The 19128-nt window shown below is 41.2% G+C and overlaps 1 protein-coding gene across 10 annotated transcripts in view; it reads right to left on the reverse strand.

The window, feature by feature from the left end:
• The window catches only part of DTNB (dystrobrevin beta), a 199798-nt gene that overhangs the window by 175086 nt on the left and 5584 nt on the right, over positions 1-19128 (reverse strand). For 7 of the 10 annotated variants that reach the window (XM_035568289.2, XM_050710128.1, XM_035568287.2 and 4 more), the window contains exons 3-5: positions 10661-10728; positions 6143-6223; positions 3992-4205 (exon numbers count right to left, since the gene is read on the reverse strand). In XM_035568289.2, coding sequence (XP_035424182.1) covers positions 3992-4205; positions 6143-6223; positions 10661-10727 — 362 coding nt within the window. In that variant the 5' untranslated portion in view covers position 10728. Of the gene's footprint in view, positions 1-3991; positions 4206-6142; positions 6224-7180; positions 7365-8654; positions 8759-10660; positions 10729-19128 lie in introns of those variants that run through there. The other 3 variants (XM_050710127.1, XM_050710126.1, XM_050710129.1) reach the window with 3 other exon arrangements.

Here is a 19128-nt window from a genome sequence, read left to right on the forward strand (position 1 = left end):
CTAACTTAGTGGCTCAGAGGGGCAAAGGAAGGTGTGTGAAGGGGATAACGGCTGCTTGAATTCTGAGCAACGTGTTCCCAAGCAGAAATCCAAATTTTTATCCCCGACAATAAACAGCAACAGTAGAAGAGAGTGAAAAACTACTAAGAAAGCTAAAACTTCATGTAAAGGGAGAAAAAGAATATTTAAAAAGTTCAATTAACTGCAATTGAATGTACAGGACTGATCATCTATACTGCTATGGGAAATACAACGAAGGGGAAAACACATTATTAGAGTTAGAGGAGATCTAAGAAAACCCTCTAGAATACTTCTTGGTGTAAATGAGATGCTTCTTTAACACTCGCACATGGAAAGTGTGAGGAGTAAAATCACTGGAAGTAAATATTGCCTTGTGGCACTGAAGTGGCGACATGGCCTAATGTCACCAACAGACATGCAACCAGATGGAGACACCACGAGGTAAACAAGTGACTTCTCTTCCCCCTTCACCACGAGTTAATATGCAAACGGTGCTGTTGCACACTCCATGGTGAGGTTAAAGGCTCTCAACCTTTCTGAGGCTGAGAAGCATCAGAAATACAGTATGCTATTTCTCTAACGTGAACTCAGAACACGCTTTAAATACTGCCTCTACAGAAGAGAAGCAATCTCTCCAGAACTACACTTGCAGGAAGATCTATGAAGAAGAATGGTGATTCCTGTACCCTTTTAACTTCTGTTTAAATAAACTAAACAAAGGGAGGAAAAAAATACATTCTGTTGTTATTTTGAGCTACTTAAAGGTTATAAAGTTAGTGACAAGGTAAAGGCCTCAGCTATCCTACTTCATTTCTGTCTTTTCTCTTAGGTAGTTTCCTCAAAGGAGTAAGTTGGCACTATGCCAAAAAAAGAAAACAAGACTTTACTACATCTGATAGCAGAAGTCTGAAAAGATCCATTATTTCATTATTTTCAAGCCTTGACCACCACTCTTGTCCGAGCAAATCTTGGTACCTAACTCAAATTTCGTTCAAGTCTCAACTCCTCCCTCCCTTTTCTTTTCAATAGACATTCCTCTTCTCTCACAACAGTTCAGCTTTGAATTAATTTTCAGAAAAAGCAAGTGACTAAAGCCATCAATATCTCCTCACAGGACACAATCTTATCCTTGAAAAATATCTCACGGTGCCTTCAGCGAGATATTTCAGATATTAGGCCTGCTTCAGCTGACATTCTGTTCATTAACTTAACTGAGAACAAAACAAAATTCCTCCCCCTGCAACGTGGTAGAGAGGTGTAGTTGTTAACTCCTTGCCTAAATGGATTTTCAGACCAATGCCACTCAATCTGCTGAATTCCCTATCAAAAGGAAAAAGGGCGGAACTCCCAGCGTAATTTTGGAACTCCTGCAATAACCAGGATTTCTCAGGATAGGAAACAGGACTGGGGGACTTGTTCAAAAAAGACTGGGCCTGTGTAGGAGGCCTCTTCCAGCCGCCTGAAGAAAGCCTCCCACCCCACTTCTTCCTAACTCTGGAGGGGGTGCCCTCGGAGCAGTGATGCCCTCCACGCCGGCCTGCCCCAGCTGGCTCCTGGCCCGCCGCCGGCAGGGCTCCGCACATACGGGGGGCATCTCCCGGAGGGCCTGTGCCACCCACCGCAGTGCTCCACTCACGTTGGCTCTCCCACTGCGTCCTCTGGAGAGGACTCGGACCTGCAACCCCTCCTCTCCGCTCCCCACACCACGTGCTGTAGCGCGCAGCCACTTCAGAGGCACCTGGAGGTGCTGATTTCCCAGAAGAGGCATCGCAGCTGTGCTCACAGCGCTGATCCGCAGGCGCTTCCTGATGCACGCGAGGGAGCCCCCCCCAGCTCTGCTGTGCTATGAAGTCCCTCCTGCTCACATCGCTCCGCACGCTCTGCTTGCCAGCTCACCTCCTCCCTTGACTGTTGGTCAGCCTCTCCCTCCCCCTCACTGCACACTGCTTTATTACCCACAGACGGTGTTGTTTGTTACCTACAGTATAAAAAGGAAAACAGAAGTCGGAGTGACTAAGCCTGCTGTTAAATCAAATGAGATTTCTAGGACTGGTGACATGAGAAAGACTCCGACACCATCAAATGGAGTCCGGGAATCAGCCACTACTCTGGGGTGGGGGATTTTGGAAAGCTGCAGAAGGCTATCGAGAAAAACAAGACTCTGGAATAAGCTACCGGCACCATCAAACACCCGTATGTAAAGCTCTGTGGGAGAAAGCAGCAAAGAACATCATAGCAAAGTTATTCCTCCTCCCAACTCACCATTGTAGGCAGTATGAGCCATCAGTTCTGCACCATGATCACTGTTGTTCTATGGGTCAGTGAGTGAACAGTTCATTATAGCCCATTATACGGATTTTTCGTACTTACCTAACATCAGCTCTAACTTAAATAGCTCCATGGGAAAGACAGGCATCACATCTTTGATTTACATCCCTGTTTGGTGGAGTGCTAATGTTACCTTGTGATGTTACCACCAGTACTGTGTTGTAAGAAGCTACCAGGCTATGTGGATTCAATCTTCCACGCAGCTACCCTAACGATGCAATTCCAGTGCAGATGTGTACATTTGAATGAAATAAATGTCTGCCATGATGGCTGCTGCAGAGGGGCCTCAGCCTGCCTCTCCTCTTATTCTTGTCTCTCCCTTGTCACAACACAGTGCAGCATCACAGCTTCTCTCAGCCCCACATGCGAGACAGAGGAAGCTCAACAGAAGCTGCTGTAGTGTGCTGGGAACAAGGGCGCTGCTTGGGCTGCACACGAGGTCAAACTTGCAAGGTTAGGGGCAGGGGCGAGACAAACATAGTTCTCACTAAAGCCTAGATCTTTTGAGCAAGTCCCCCAAAACATAACCATTTCTATTTTAAATTCTACATTTCCACCGTCATCTGACCCAGAATCACAACTCAGTTGTAACACCTCTCACTATTAATACAAAATCAGATGAGAGAAAAACACACAGGTTTGATTCTGCTGTCACAGCAGTACTCCTGCTCTGAGGTTTGTGTTGTTTTTAACTGTCCTTAGTGAGATAGTAATTGTTCTGAAGTCTCGGACTTTTTTTGTGGTGGAAACCTACCTCCTCTTCAGTGACCTTAAGAAGAGGTCATATCAATGGATCAATGCCTGGACATTACACACAGAACAACTATTTGGCATATTCAGTGGTCCAGGTTGTTTTGGGTAGAACTCCTTAGTCTCTATATCAACTTCCTAGCCACAAGTACTTCTCTACTGCTTGGAGGGAGTGCAAAAGCAAAAGAAAGACAGAAATATTAGCTGACTGTGAGAAAGATCAGAAAATAAGCATAGGAAGTGCTAAACAACAGTGAAAGATTTGCAGTTGCTATTCAAAGTACCCACAGAAATAACTTCTATTCAAGAAGATTAGCAAACCAACCCCTGAAGAAAAGAGGCTGCAGAAGAAACTCATACAATTGGACACAACGAAGTGCCTAGGCAGCACTCTGAACAGGAAACCAAGCTTCTTCCAGCCAACAAATGAGAATTAGTCTGTATGGGGTCACATAATTTATAAGAGGATCCAAGCTGACTGTCAAAACAAGGTAGCGTTATTAAATGGCCTTGTTGATCAAGGTTCTACAAAACAAGTTCACTTTTTAAAACATTGCTACACCACCAGGAAGTTAACATTATGTTCATCACAGTCCACAGAACACAGTTGCATTTCAGTTCAGATACCTGGCTCACAGCACCCTGCAAGTTCCAGAAGGCACTAACTCATTTTTATCAAGAAAGCAAATTTTAAGACAAAGCATTGCTGCTGTGGCAATGTAAACCTCTGCAGGCACTACTATGACATTAAGTGTGTGCGCGCAACACACATTTTCATGAAATTGAGAAACAGCATGCAGACAGTTTGTCAGAGACTCATGCAGTTGCTGGCTGCATTCACCTAACTAAAAGAGAAAATTAGTTTAAGAGTACAACTAGAGGAGTTACTAGCCTGTCATATGCTGCTATCATGAAGTTGAGGAGAAGGCTGATGGATTGCTCTACACTGATTTGGTGAGTAGAAGGAAGGCGTTTGTTTAGCTGGTAGTAGATGGATGAAATGATTGTTTCTAGTCGAGACACGTTGATCTCTGTGTTATGATCCAAAGTGTTAAGGCCATTATCTCGGAAGGCTTCAATCATATTCCAGATATCAACAAGATGAACTAAAAATAAAGGAAAAAAAATTAACTTCTATTCTGTAATGCATACAAGCTTACTTTCATGGTACTGTTTCTGAATACTGTGTTAGCTTCTATTTTGGAATTAACCGTTACGTGTTCATATTCAAAGTGAGAGACAGAGTCTCAATACTCATAGTTTGCAACAGCTAGTGTAAAGCAACAGAGCAGTGCCCAGAGTCCTCGTGGCCTTTTATTCTGCCCTCCAACAACCGGGTGCTCTGACAGCAAAACTACATAAAGGAGAAATGTGATCTTCCACCATCACGTAGTGTTCAAGACAGGCATTTTCATTTCAGAAAGACATCAGCCATATTCAAAATCCACTATAAATTGGTTCCAGTAATTTTGAACATCCCCATGCTAACTAGCAGTTCAGTGCTGAAGGAGGAACTTGATGTTCCAGTTAAACTACAACTGCTCCCAGATTATCTGGTTGCCAAGTCTAGAGCGTAACACTTTGTAAACATACATCTGGAACTCCAAAGTGTGTCCCTAAATTATCCCGCTGTATCTTAGCGCATCTAAATGTTAACTTCGTAGTCAAATAGTTTTACAAAACCACACTAAGTGATCTGCAGAACCACATTCAAATGTTTTAAAATAGTTCACAGCTTAAAAGGTATGCACGATAGTGGGATAAGATGTCTAAGGATCAACAGTAATCCATCAGTCCAAACTGAACACGATCCAACAGTTACAAAGGACAGACCTATCCGCTAACTTCATATTTTCTTTGTTACCTTCCTTAACTTGTAGAAAGGGTTTAAAGTAAGTCTCATCTTTAACATTTCTTAGGTAAAAACACTCTTTATATTTCTCACATAAAAAATCCACAACGATAAAAACCAAACTATGTATTCACACCAAACACATGCCCGTGGATCACTGCACGGTCCAGACAAAGATCATAAATGCAGTCTCGTCTGTACATACGTGTGGATCAAAGGTTACTCAAGGCATGTGTGTGGCATCAGTGAATTGGACACTAAGCGTGTAATGCACTATAATTAGCTCATCTTAATACCTTGCTACCAATTAAGAGATATTTTGAATTCAAAAGCATTAACTATAGACAAGAACTAACACTTTTCCAAAGGAATGAAAAAGTTGCAACCCATCAAACTAAAGGCACTGCAGTTATTGCCACAACAGCCCTAACAGAGACATATCCCTGGGTCAGCTGCGCTACGAAGGATCTTCAGTCTGCAGTTGCACACATCCTCCACAGGACTCCTCAGCTGTTCTCCTGCCCTCTGCCACACCAATTCCACATCGTGGCCGTGGGGAGGAGGGAGCTACTCCTGCATACATCAGTCTGTCAAGCTTTTTGCTTGGTCCGGTTCAACAAAGGAATAGGATGCAAAGTAGCATCACCTACTGACCCTTGGATTAATCTTTACTTTGGTGACCTATTTAAGGTGGAAGGACTACAGAAGAGAATAAGAAAACATACAGTGACTAGCGTGGTGTGAACTTAATTCTTTAAGGCTGCTACACTACCTGCCACCATGGTCAAATCTTGGACACTTTCATGCTAGTGATCATCTTATGCGTCACCAAACTCATTCCTGCATCTAGCTGTCTGCTGGCTTGTGCTACACCACGGTGGAACAGGAGCTAATACAGCTTGAGACTGTCTGCAGACAACACTTAGGGCAACTGAAATACGTCAATCTGGCCCATAATTTCAGTTTTTGTTTTGTTTTGTCTTTTAAACATTAGAGACTAAAACTGAAGAAACCAGAGAATCAGTCAAAAATCACTGCCTCTTTTTAATTATATACTTAATCTCTATTTATTTTTAAGTTAACAACTACCATTGATGATTATTCTTGCTATACTTAAAATTCACATGGGTAGAATATTCGAAACCATCATGCATGAAAAATTTATGAAGATAAAGAGTAATTATAACTTACGATTACATCTTTTTTGTACAAACCGCAGTTTACAGGCTGTTCGATACGTTGAAAGTCTGATGACATCAAAATTCTGTGCCCCTAAGGATAAAAAAAAGTTTGCGTTTTTCTTTCCTCTATGACATTCAGCTTATTTGATTACTTCAAAAGTGGCATGACTGTTTCTTCACATACATCATCTTTGTCAAGTACCAATGACAAAGATTTTCACGAGGTATTTCAGGAAGAAGTCATTTTCAACAGTGTATTATAAACTGAGGTGAGTGTGAGACTGACACGAGAACTCTGAAGTCCCTAAATGGAAGCAATAAATCGATCAAGTTGCAAGCGTGTAAGAAGAGGACTGCACTGATGTTGGAAGACATGTATACAAAAGATAGACGAGAAAGAAAAGGGGGGTGGATACTCCTACCACCATCTGCGTTGCAGCCCCACCAGGAGAATGCTTTTCTTCTCTCAAATAGATCCAAATAAGGTAAGAAGCAGAAGAAAAAGCATAGAAGAGAGGATCCTTTCCTCACCACCAACCTCCCACTTCGAGACATTTAAAAGTACTATTATACCTTCACACAATACCACATCATGAAAGATTTGAAAGCTATAAACTATCACTAGCCTGTACCACATCTACCAGTTCCTGCCAGCACTGCAATTACTTTGAACGTCACAAACTTGAGCAATTCCAGAAGGTTTTACTAACCCTCTGCCAAAGACCAACCAGATCTGCTCATCTCCTGTCCTCATCAGAGGAGCTGTGGGTGCCCCATCCCTGGCAGTGCCCAAGGCCAGGCTGGATGGGGCTGGGGGCAGGGCTCCCTGCCCACGGCAGGGGGATTGGAAGTTGATGGTCTTTAAGGTCCCTTCCAACCCAAACCATTCTAGGGCTCCATGATCAAATAAGATGATAAATTATGCAGGGATGATAAATGATACTGGTCTAAAGTCTGGTATTGATCATTTCTAATTTGGAAGCAGCCAACAGTCCAAGGCTTGAAAATCCCATTAATCATAAACAGAAATGCTTTTAAATGGGCTCACATTTCAACAGCATTTGTGGCTATGTCCTATAATCAATGGAGTCCTAAGGTGAAGTGTGAAACAATCCAGTTGCACGTGGGCAGGGGTATGGATGCACGCTGATCCTGCACCTCTTGTTTTGTCACGGGAGTGCATGAAAGCAAGATCTGCTGTAGTCTTTCAAGCTTCTCTCAAAAGTCACAACCTAGATGAGTACAGAACCGAGAAATGGAGAAAACTGTGACTCATAGAATCTAGACTTCTAAAAGACACTTAAAAACAACAACAACAACAAACCCACATCCTGCTGAAGAAGGTATCTGACTGCTGTATCAGGGGCGGTGCTCAAAGGTGATAACTTATTCACTCCTACAGCATTCTGAATTCAGAAACCAACTTGCAAATACCTCATTTGAATTACCTTTGTGTTTGCACCCACTGACTCACAGTTGCAAATTTCAAAAATAAGGTCTTCTTGCCTTTCCGGTATTTCATTACAAATTTGCAAATACAGTGTCAAAGCGTCTGCTTGGCCTTGCACAGACCTGTCCTCTGTCTTGAAACTGCCATAAAAGAATTATTTCTCTCCATCACAAAAGATGGAGGTGAAAAGACTTGTAAAATCAGTGAGGACAATGACCAATTTCCCACTCCAAGGCTCCCCAGGGCAGCTTACCTAAGAGTGGCACTGGACCAGCCAACACCTGAGGAGCATCTGCATGATGGTATGGTGCAACACACATTCCTGGATTATTTCACTGTATCATCTACAGAATCTAGCATCTGATACATTTCAGGAAAGTATCTGGCCAAATAACGTACAGTGAAGTATTCTTATTCAAGACTAGAACAAAGTAACTGATTTTGTGCTTCGTATGCAATATCCTTTCAAAACTCTCAATTAGGGTGCCTGCGTCTACCTTTCAACGGACAGAAAGCACTGGAACAGACTATGAGCCTTCAAAACACGCTTAGTCTAGCAGAAACATTTATGGTGTCCAGTCCTTGGCTAGCCATGCACCCCATATCACAAGTACATGTGCAGTAAAACTTGATCAGCTTTCGCCCTCACTTCCAGCCCTTATAGCTTTGATGACTGTTGGGACTTGGAGGCTCACCACTCTCTCTCAAGACAAATACATATATAAAAAAGGCTATTTAACAGCTACATGAAAAAAAAAAGAAAAAAGTCCATTCTTCTAAAGGAAGAAGGTCATTCTTCTAAACAACCTGAAGATAAAGTAGGATGTGTTTTCAAGACAACCTGTATAGCTCAGAATCACAGAATAGTTGCGGTTGGAAGGGACCACTGGAGACCATTTGGTCCAACCTTCCCCCTCAAGCAGGGTCAGCTACAGAAATTTGCCCCAGACACTGTTCAGCTGCGTTCTGGCCATCTGCAGGGTGGATACTGCACACCTTCCCTGGGCAGCCTCTTCCAGGGCTCAACCACACCCAGGGTAAAACTGTTTTTCTCCCCGGATTCAGAAGGAACCTGCTGTTTTTCAGTTTGTGCCCACTGCCTCGTATCCTGCCGCTGGACTGACAGGTCTGGCTCCATCTTCTTCACACCCGCCCATAAGAAACTCCGTGTGTATTCTGCAGGTGAGAAAAATGAGAATAGCTTGCACAGAGTTCTGGCCCGTTACACAGCTCCGCAAGTACTATAAAGCAAACGCATCCTGGGGTAGCGTGTCCAATGTGGGTGAATGCCATCAAATCTACTTTTGTCTCACATCAGCAACCACCTAAACACTTGCGTGTTGACCAACAGCAAACGATCACTGAAAGCATCGATTTTGCACATCACAATATGAGAAGCTCATCTAGAAAGGAAAACATTTATCCATTCACCTTCACAGAGAAATATTCCACCATAGGACAGATGAAACTCGAAGACCTTAGATTTCTCATCTGACTCACTAAAGAGCCTTACAGAGAAAGGCTGTTCAAAGTGTCCATACACCAGCACTTTCACTGATAAAAGCCAGCAAGAACCAGAGCTGCAAAAACCAAAAAACACCTTATATAAATAATCAGAAGAATTAGCTGTTCTATCTCGTACACAATCAGAAGAATTCTGAATATTTTTGTTAACAATTTAGCCAAAGCTAAGAACTAGCAGGTCAGTTTCTGTTTGCCCTTCCTCGAATGACAGCCTCAAATAAGGCTGCCAGGAGAACTCTTTGAAGACAGCACTCTAGTCAAACATTATGGGTGCTTCAGAAGAAATCTTTTGCTACAGTAGCTATAAAGGTATCATCAATTTGCAAGGTAATTAGAATATCAAAGTAAGAATCAGATGACTGAGGACTGGATTAACAGGCTCTTCACCAAATTAGTATCGAAGAGAAAACGGTACGGGCATAGGTGGTTACTAACAAGATGCCATTATCTGTAGAAACACACCTAGCTGTTACTAAGCGATGACAAGCCGACTACAACACTCTGAAGATAAAAGATAAATGTAATCCTCCAGTGTATCAGCCAAAGCTTTTCTAGTGGAGAAGTACTATTATCAGTCTACAAGATCCTAATGAGATTTCACCTGGGATATCGCGTACAATTGCAGTCATCTTTGCTTAAGTAAAACTGCGCAGAGGCAGAGAAGGAGATGAGGTGTAGAGCAGGGAGACTGCAGGTGTTAGCTTGTGCCATGTGCTGAACAAACCACAGAGGGATATGACTACAAACTCAAACCGAGCTGGGAAGGTGGGGAGAAATACTGTCCAAGACAGCTCTCACAGGAAAGGAAGCAGATATAAATTAGCCAAGAATTAAATTGTTCTTGAAATTATAAGACACTTATAACCACAGTAAGAACGATGCTCTGGAAATCCTCCAAAAAATAGTAGCGCTAACATACTACTTGTTTTAAGGCAGACACTCATCAGCCTATATTTGGGATTACAGGATGTGCTTGCCTAACCTAGGTGTTTCATTCAGTCCCGTGTTTCAATAGGAAAGTAAAATAATATGACGACATGCAAACATACAATCTTTTACTTCTAACTGCTCATACCGTATTAGAAAGCTACGTCTCATTCCTTTAATCTAGATCATCTCTAGACAGGCACTTGATTTGTAGCAACAATTGCAGCCTATCTTTCAGAGAACGGTCCCATACAAAAAACAACCCCCCAAAACCCTCAAACTGTTTCACTTCCAAGTCACACTAATGTTGTGGTGCAATTTAAGGTAAAAGATGACCTTTTTGTCATTATTTATTTTAGTAGCTGTCCACAAAGCAGATTCAGAAATCACCATATACAGGAAACATGAATGTTCCTTAAAAAAGAGCTTTACATAACCTAGGAACGTATGACTCTTTAGGCAGCTGTGACCCACCTCTTGTACTCTCCTCTTCACCAGCACCCAGGATGACTTTCACTGGATGAGGCAGTGGTCTTGCGGAAACAAGATGTAAATGATCTGGTAAAATTCTAAAAATGAAGCTCTCAGTAAAGAACAAATGACATTATCTTCAAATTTCTTACTTACTCATTTCCATGAACAGCTGTCTCTTCTCCGCCATTGTCCTCCTCCTCTTCCCACTCTCCTCAATCATTCTGAAGACAAAAATCGCAAACACTGTTTGTGCTAGAATTTGTTACAAGAGCAACTTACTGCAAACAATATTATTTCACTCCTCAACTGAAATAGTTTGGTTATATTTGGTAAGTGAGACCAGTAGAAAGAAATAGTCATCTCTCCGTAACTACAGAGAGAACTACTTTGGGCTTTTTAACACCTTGCATACAAATACGTAGCGATATTATGCAAAGTCCTAAAAAGTCCAGAGATTTTGTCTGCAAAATCCAAAGCAAGACAGACCTCTCCATGAGCGGCTGAGCCAACGACGTGCAGAGCCCCTACAGATCTGCAGCTTAGGCTCTGGTGTTCAACAGGAGAAGGCACGCTGCATTCCTCTCCCTTTAACTTGTAAAGATTCATTTAACTTCGATACCTCCAGCCCAAAACACAGGCCTCGCTGTCTTTGGAAAACAGGTGAAAGATACGACATCAAAATATTGCAGCTTACACCACAAGGTAAGGAAGCATAGGACAATTTAGTACCTCCTACAGCTTACTTCATTGTATAGCCCTAAAAGACAAATACTGAACTTCAATCAACTGCGGCACAAAAATAAGTGACTAAATTCAGCATTGGTGCAAATTTTCACTTAAAATTACCACATTATATTATTCTTTTGTTACCAGATTCACCAACTAATTAAATGTTTTTAAAATGAATATATATGTATGTATGTATATATATATGTATAAGTAAAAGAAAACACCAATCATCCTACAATCACACCAGAATCCAACTCTTAGGGAGATAGCCAGCTCATCCTCGTGCAGCATGGCAGGACAGATTTCATTAGGCTTAAATGTCAACCGAGGAACAGAAAGTCGCATCTTGGCACTTAATACACACTCTCTGATTAACAGCTTCCCTCAGCAGTCCTCCAATGTCTGTTAATTATTTTCCAGTAAAGATCTCAGCATATATTCGTCTTGGAAGCCACCAAAACCTTTACCCTTACCAGTTCATAAAATGAAAATAACTGCTTGGTTGTGTAATGTAATCTGCAATACACATTATTTTGTTACGTTTCCTACTTAAGAAAATCACAGACTCAGAACCTATGTGCTTCTGTGCTTCTGGTTTTTTTGTTTGCTTTCAAGGAAAAAAAACGATGGCCTTTTTTCATACGCGTAAGTTCCATTTTTCAGACTCCTTTTAATAATTTTATTAAGTTAAATGGGCATCTGCAAAATCAGCGTCTTATCTTCTCAACCAAAGCTCTTCACAACGCGTTACCTCAAGCTGTGCACCAAAGCACGAGTTCCAAAAGCCAAACTCCAGGAAATTGTGCCTACGGGATTCACTTTGTCCACCCAGATATTCCTGCTACCCTCACACACTGCCCCAAGCCTACGAGCAGTTTTTCAGTTCTAATATTCCCTTTACTTCCTCGTCCCATGAAACATGCATGTCGTCTTGAAGAATGCCAGTGACTGCACCAGTAAGCAGCTTTCTCTCAAGTGCTAGCACCTCTCTAAATTCCACAACAGATGGACTCCGAGGGGAGGATTAATTACTTGGTCTTTTAAACTGTTTTTAGTAAGGACTATTTTATCAAGACATAAGGCACAATACCACTTGAATCTTCCGCAAGAGCAAAAAACCATCACGATAATGTTACATCTGCCAGTCCTTGGGCTAAGACTGCACATTGCATTAAGTGCTGCAATTAATTTTGGTGCTGTTTGGTAGCAAGTACATGTGAAGTCATGACATTACCATAATATCAACCTCTTTCCCTACAGACACTGCGTCGCTTTGCAGCTATCAGGATTTGACGGTTTTTTATTTTTTTTTAAGAGGTCATTCAAGCTGCATGGACCACAGCTATGGAACAGTGCCATACGTAATTCGCAGGCAGATCGGTGAGGCTGACCAGGACTTACGCTTTTACAGGAGCTAGCACTATCCTTCATTCCCTCTGCAAAGCAGAAGAGTGACTCATCTGCCCAGTGATGCCCTTGAAATGGGATGTGAACAAGCAAACTGGCCTCTCCACGCTCAGAATGTGCTGCAGATAAACATTAGCACAGCCCAATTAACCACAACTCAGGAACTAATCACGTGCAGATTTTTCAGGTGTGGTCTAAACATTTGGTCAATGGAAGTTAACCACGTAATTCCCTAATAATTCTAAACATTTGGTCAGAGGAATGGTTCTCGTTCTGCCACAGAACTTCAGCTTTTGACCTGAAGCTTTCCGTAACAGTAACCCTGATCAATTTGTTGGACGTCAGTAATAGAAAATCCAGACAAAATGATTAGAAGGGGTTTGGATGAAGAAACATACTTGCTCACGCTTAAAAGCATTAATCATTTTATTACAGTGTTCTAATGAGAAAATAACAGCTTCTAACAGGGCCAAAGCCAGCTTGCCAAAGCAGTGTCATGTCTCCAAAAGGATCCCAAAGCAGATGCCCAGGGAAGAACACGAGAAGAACCAGGGGTGCTTCCAACTCCAACTGTTCTGTGATGGAACTGGAAAAGCCTGGGACAGGAAACCACAGACTGAACAAAAAGTAAAGACAAAAAGCTGGGGATCACAGCTTTGCACAGGACTAACTGGAATGGCCAGGAGCAGCAAGGCATTACACAGACAGTAGTGTTTGGTGCGAACCAACGAAAGATGACAGGTAAGGATCACAACTGCTACAGGCAGCAGGAAAAAAAAGCTTTTCCAAAATACAGTTAACTCAGAATTAAGTTTTACTGTAACAATGGAATATAACAAAATGCATTTGACCTGTTGCTGTTCACACATCTGCTGATGCTTCCTGAAGGTGCGAACTGCTACAAAAGTTGGAACTTCCAGATGAAAACCCGTGCAGGTATCAACACTGATTCAGAAAATTAAATCAGGAAGGAATTTTATATTAAAACTACCCTGCACATTAATCAGACCTTTATAAGAACAATGGTGAATACTATCATAGCACATGTGTTAAAGGAGAAAGACATAGCTATCTGCATAATTTTACATGCCTCCATACTGGACAATAGAATAACAAACGAAATTCAATTACTGACAGTCCTTCTAAACTTCCTAATAATCAGCCTGCATTCTTTACGATTTCCTTCAGCAGACACCTCGCTTCACCCTCTGGTCATGATCATTTGTGATGTTTAGGACAGTGACAGAACAGAGTTAACCTGGGAACGGTGAGACCCCAAGGACCGATCTCTGACTCTTCAGTTGCATTTCTCTTCTGGGCAAGAACGTAACCTTGCTCTTACAGAAGAGAGAGGTTCTTCTTACCTCCTCTCTATCCTGACGCATTCTTAGCGGTGAGACAATGCATCAGTCTGGTTTTGTTTTGCCTCCCCTTTCCTCACCCCAGTGTTTTCCAAATTAAACATCTGTATTCCGTGAGATGAAACCAACCTGTGGTTCTTTTCCTTTCCTGCTTGCTGCTAACAAGACGTATAAGTCACGGTCATCGTAAATATCACAGCCGCAACTGAATCAACAGAAAATGAGAGGTCTAAACTGCTTCAAGTGCTAAGTGAAACTGCCACCAATCTTTTCAACTTCAGGAAAAACCTAAAACATGATAAAGGTGTGAATTTCACACACAGACGTATTTCATGGTGAGCATCCATTTTTGCTATCCTCGCAAAACGCCCCGTTTGTCCTTTAACTAAAAAGCAGTATGGGCAGATAACCAACTCTGCTTCTGGTCATGGTGATGTGACGGTGAGTCTCCACGGTCTGTCCTGGATAATTTCTGTAGGTATTTCTTCCTCAAAAAGAGCTGCTCTGTAACCTTTAGCAATCTGGAGACGATACTTGCATTATGACAGCTCTTGCTTCACTTCAGGACTAAGAGGATGTTCAACCACTGCATTTCTTCCTTAGCGGCTGTTAAGACCAACTTCAGTTGACCCTGCATGCCTGAGCCAATCCTTCTGGCTGGATGTGTCCCAAAGTTTCAAGGATTCTGATAAGCATGGAGAGCTGGAAGTAAAAGCATGTTCCACAGGTTCTGGTCTTCACATCAGTCCTTGCTCTGATAGCACGGGCTAAATTTACACTCCCTATCTACCAAAGGTCGAAGACTTGAAATTCAGAACTTGCAAGAGAGCGCACAGATGCTCTGTTCAAGTCTGACTCAGAATTTTCTGCCTGCAGTAGTAGTAACAGCGCTTGAATTTAAAGTGAGTGTGGTGCTGCTTCCACAGCACGCAGCTCTGCTTTACGTCAAGAGGCAGAAACCTTGTTAAAGGAAGCAAACCCGAAATCAGTAAGATGAACCCATTACTGGCAAAGAGCTTATCTTTTATCTGTCAGATAAGTTGGTAGAGGTGTTAATACTGACGGAGGTCTAAAAATCTTAACAGGCATGTATGCTGGAGTTGAAACCAGAAAGGAAGGTGTTGAAGTTCTTGCTGAAGCCAGCACCTGACGCTGTGGATTCCATTTACTGATTTAACTTCAGAGATAGTGAGAGCAAACCGCAGCCTGCTCCAGTTTCAGCTCATGCTGTCACCAGGCATGTGCTCAACTGACTTCTCCAAGCATTCAGGTTAGAGACAGAGGCTGTCAAAAATTACTGAGGTGTAGTATTATAATTTTTTTTTTTTTTTTTTTTACTACAACAGAAAGAGTTGTAGTAAATCCTATGGGAGGATTAGTTCAAGTTGCCTATTATTTACATTTATAGTGTTGAGGATTAGCAGGAAGTATGTGCACTGAAGTACAATATTCACTAATGAAACCACTTATTAGATTTATATATGATTCTTATTGAATATTATAAAAAACTTTCAACGTGATGTTTTTTGTATACACTTACTACAAAACCAAGCAAGAACAAAATAAGTACCTTACTAAAATACCGTTTAGGAAGTTTTATGCAGACCTTCAAGAAGAGTTTACTGTTTTCATTTATCCATTCATCTTTTCCCTCTTTCAATAACACCGATTGCTTCACGAATTACCTCTATGACAAAGTCAGTATGGAAGATAATTTATAAATTCCATACTGATAAAGGTGGGAACTGCTACTGTTACTGTCACCATCTGATCAATCTTCAACAGAAACATAAACCCAAGCATTTTTTTTCCCTTTTCTTGTTTATATTCCATTCTTCTATTCCGCAGTTCTCCCTTTTCTTTACCTTTGAAAATTCTCTCCCACACCTACAATGCATGCGTGAATTACATATTTCTACCTGGCTGGATAAAAACTAATGATATAAATAAAAAAGTAAAACCTAACGACTGTTTTTATCCTCTATTTGCTTTATCAGGTTCAGCCTCTGATGACACTAGCGTGCATTTCTGCGGTTCTGGATCACGCTCGCAGCTTCAGCACAAGAACGAATGCAAGCGAGCCCCCTCGGGAGGGCATTAGGCCAATACTACAGGACCTATTTTAAGAGGTTTCGCTCTTCTTGGAGCTCATCAGCTGTAGGTAACGGCCTAAACATTTTTTTCTTTTCAAATCAGCGGGAGGAAGACTACGCAGTTGATTCAGCTAAGGCAGCAGCCCTGGCTCTTGCGCTAGCTACAGCCACCACCCAACAGCCACACGTTGCTCCCCCCAGCCCCTCACACACATCCTCCACCCCGCTATGACTACGCACTGCAACACGGCCATCCCGGTTCCACATCCCCACCTTAGGTGTCTCCTTGCTGCTTCTTGGTTACTCTAACTTTCTGACTGAATCAATCAGTGTCTTAGCTGGAGAGGTCTGATTTTTTTTTTTTTTTTGGGGGGGGGGGGGGGGCTTCAAATACTTGAATTTTCTTTATATTGTATTACTACCTGTAAGACAACCTAAGGAAGACTTTATGATTTGGTAACTGTTTTTTTCCAGGCATTGTTTATAATGAAATGCAGCCTCATCAGCTGAACAGAAGAACAGAGAAATACAAGCTTATTTATGAATTATTAAATTTGAGTTTGTTCAGATTCTTGCTGTTGCCTTTTACTAGCAGAAATAATATTCGATATCACTGCTAGGAAGACTGCAGTTGCTATGTGAGGATAAAATCATATTTATCCCTATTTATGTTCAGTAATAATTTTTAATTAAAAAATCAGAATACCACACTGGAATGTATGTTGATCTAAACGTACTAGATACACAGTGAAGGAAGTTTAATAATTTTCTGTCAATTTTCTAATTAGAAGGAATCCACCTTCACAGGTGTTTTAAAGAAGAGTTTACATCCCCTGTCAGTTCCTTTAGTTTTGAAGATTTTAACAAACCTGCCACTGAGCTGAAGATATTGAATAAAAAACTAGGGCATATCTGTGCTTGCAGAAAGAAGTTATTGCTGTCACATCTGCTTTAGGACTTCAATCATTTGTTTTGGGCTTCTCAATTTCTATGGCTTCAATCTTCATTTCATTTGAATAATTTTAAATAATTTGTTGAAGTCTAAAAATGAATTTATGTATACTACTGAGAAGCCTGTATTTATTTACCCTAGGCTGAGCTCAGTAAAACAATACTGAAGTATGTTTTCCTCTTTTGTTTTCTAAGAATTTGAACCAGAAACCAAAGATTGATTTCATTCCTTCACCTCTCTGTCCATCTGAACACCTGCTGTTGTCCTACTTTTTTTGCTCTTTTCTTCATTTTTCATTCTCACTGGGTTCATAGTCTGACCTCACTTTAATCAGCAAACATGAATATATGTAATGATTAGAAGTATTCCTTCATTCCACTATGCCTGTTACAAGGAAAATGGAAGAGATGTAGAAGTTATTTCAAGGGGATATATTTAACACATTTGGATCAAAACCCAGGGAGAAAAAAGAAAAAGACAAATGGCTTATGCTAACAGACCAAAACCATCAGCTTTTAAAGTGTATTTTAAAGCTCTCTGATAATTATTCTGCTTTAACTAAGATTTCAAACACTGCTCCCATCACTGGAGTTCGTTAAAACCATAAATAATTGTGCACAAAAGTATTAAAAATATTTCAAAATGTTACTTCAATTTCTGCAGCAACACGAGTAACAGAACATCTTTGAAAAATGGTACATAACTTCTAGTCCATAGTTTCCTAACAGAAAGCTCAAATGCTTGCCCAAGATCTTCACAAGTCAGAGCTGGCTTCAGTCTAGAAGGGTGTAAGTAAAAAACAAACGAACAAAAAAACCACTGGACAAAGACCAAACTCATATTGCATTTCATTGCAAACAAACTTACAAATCAATGGGGTTGTTTTTGTTGGTTTTATTTATTTATTTTTAAACAAATGCAGTGGATCAAAACCCATGCACATATCATACAGTGCATTTCCTTTAAATTAACGGGCAATTGAGTTTGGAAAAAAAAACAGTGCTAAGAAATAAACACCTCCCTACTCCATGCCTTGCCACTTCTGTTTAAGCTGTTAAAATTTTTGAGGCATAAAATGCCATCTGCTTTGTTTGTACAGCACATAGCATGCAGCAACACGCTCAGCTGCTCCTCAGTGCTTTAATTCACGACCATAGCACCGGTCTAAGTCCCGGCCTGAGACCAGCAAGCTTATCTTCCCACTTAGGAAGAAATTCATAAACAGAGATTCTACTAGATACAAGTTAAAGATGGAACAAGAGAATGTGTAATCATGGGTTTCTTTCCAAAGTTTTCAACGCTATTTTAAAAAGTGGCTCTGGATTACCTCAAGACAAAATACAAAAAATTCCCATCTGGGTAGAGTTTCAGTCCACCTGAATCACCGTAGCATTTAAGTAGTAAAACACTTCAGTTCAAGTGTGTAACTTCTGTTCCAGGCATTGCATGAAATGAGCAATCCCTGCCCCAAAGACCTCACAGCGCAAGACCAGAGACTGGCTGATGAGGCGAGCAGTAAGCATGGAACATTAGTTGTCTACATACTGCAGTTTTTGAGTTAACATTTTTGAAGCTGCAAAAGCAAAGCAAGCTCTAAGAGACTACCACGAGGCAGATTGTAGGCATGTATCCATATACATGCAGTCCTAGTAAAGAAGGCATCGTTAAGCCCAAGGAACAGGAAAACCACAAGCTGTTAAGGACAACACTGCATGTTTAAGCATGTATTGTACAGTCAAATCAGTTTTCCAGCAAGTTAAAGAAAGTGTACGTGGATGTTGGGCTCAAGGTGCCTAAAAGACAAAAATGCTTTTCTTTAACCACCAGAGAGATCACACGTATTTTTCTTTATTGCCAGAAAGCCTGAGGAACAAAAATGATTTCTACAACCCGCCCTGTTATTTTGAGGATCAAGTTAAAAGTGACGCCTATATACTTACCATGAGCCCGCAAACAACAAATTGAGCAGCTAAAATGGTGTCCTCAGAATAAAGCCCTGCTAATGTTAGGTAAGATAAGTGAAATATTACCCCATGATTTTCAAGCAGTAAGAAGTTAGAAAGACCCTAATCAATAGTT

This window comes from Cygnus atratus, chromosome 3 (assembly GCF_013377495.2).
Source record: "Cygnus atratus isolate AKBS03 ecotype Queensland, Australia chromosome 3, CAtr_DNAZoo_HiC_assembly, whole genome shotgun sequence".
NCBI classification, from domain to species: domain Eukaryota; kingdom Metazoa; phylum Chordata; class Aves; order Anseriformes; family Anatidae; genus Cygnus; species Cygnus atratus.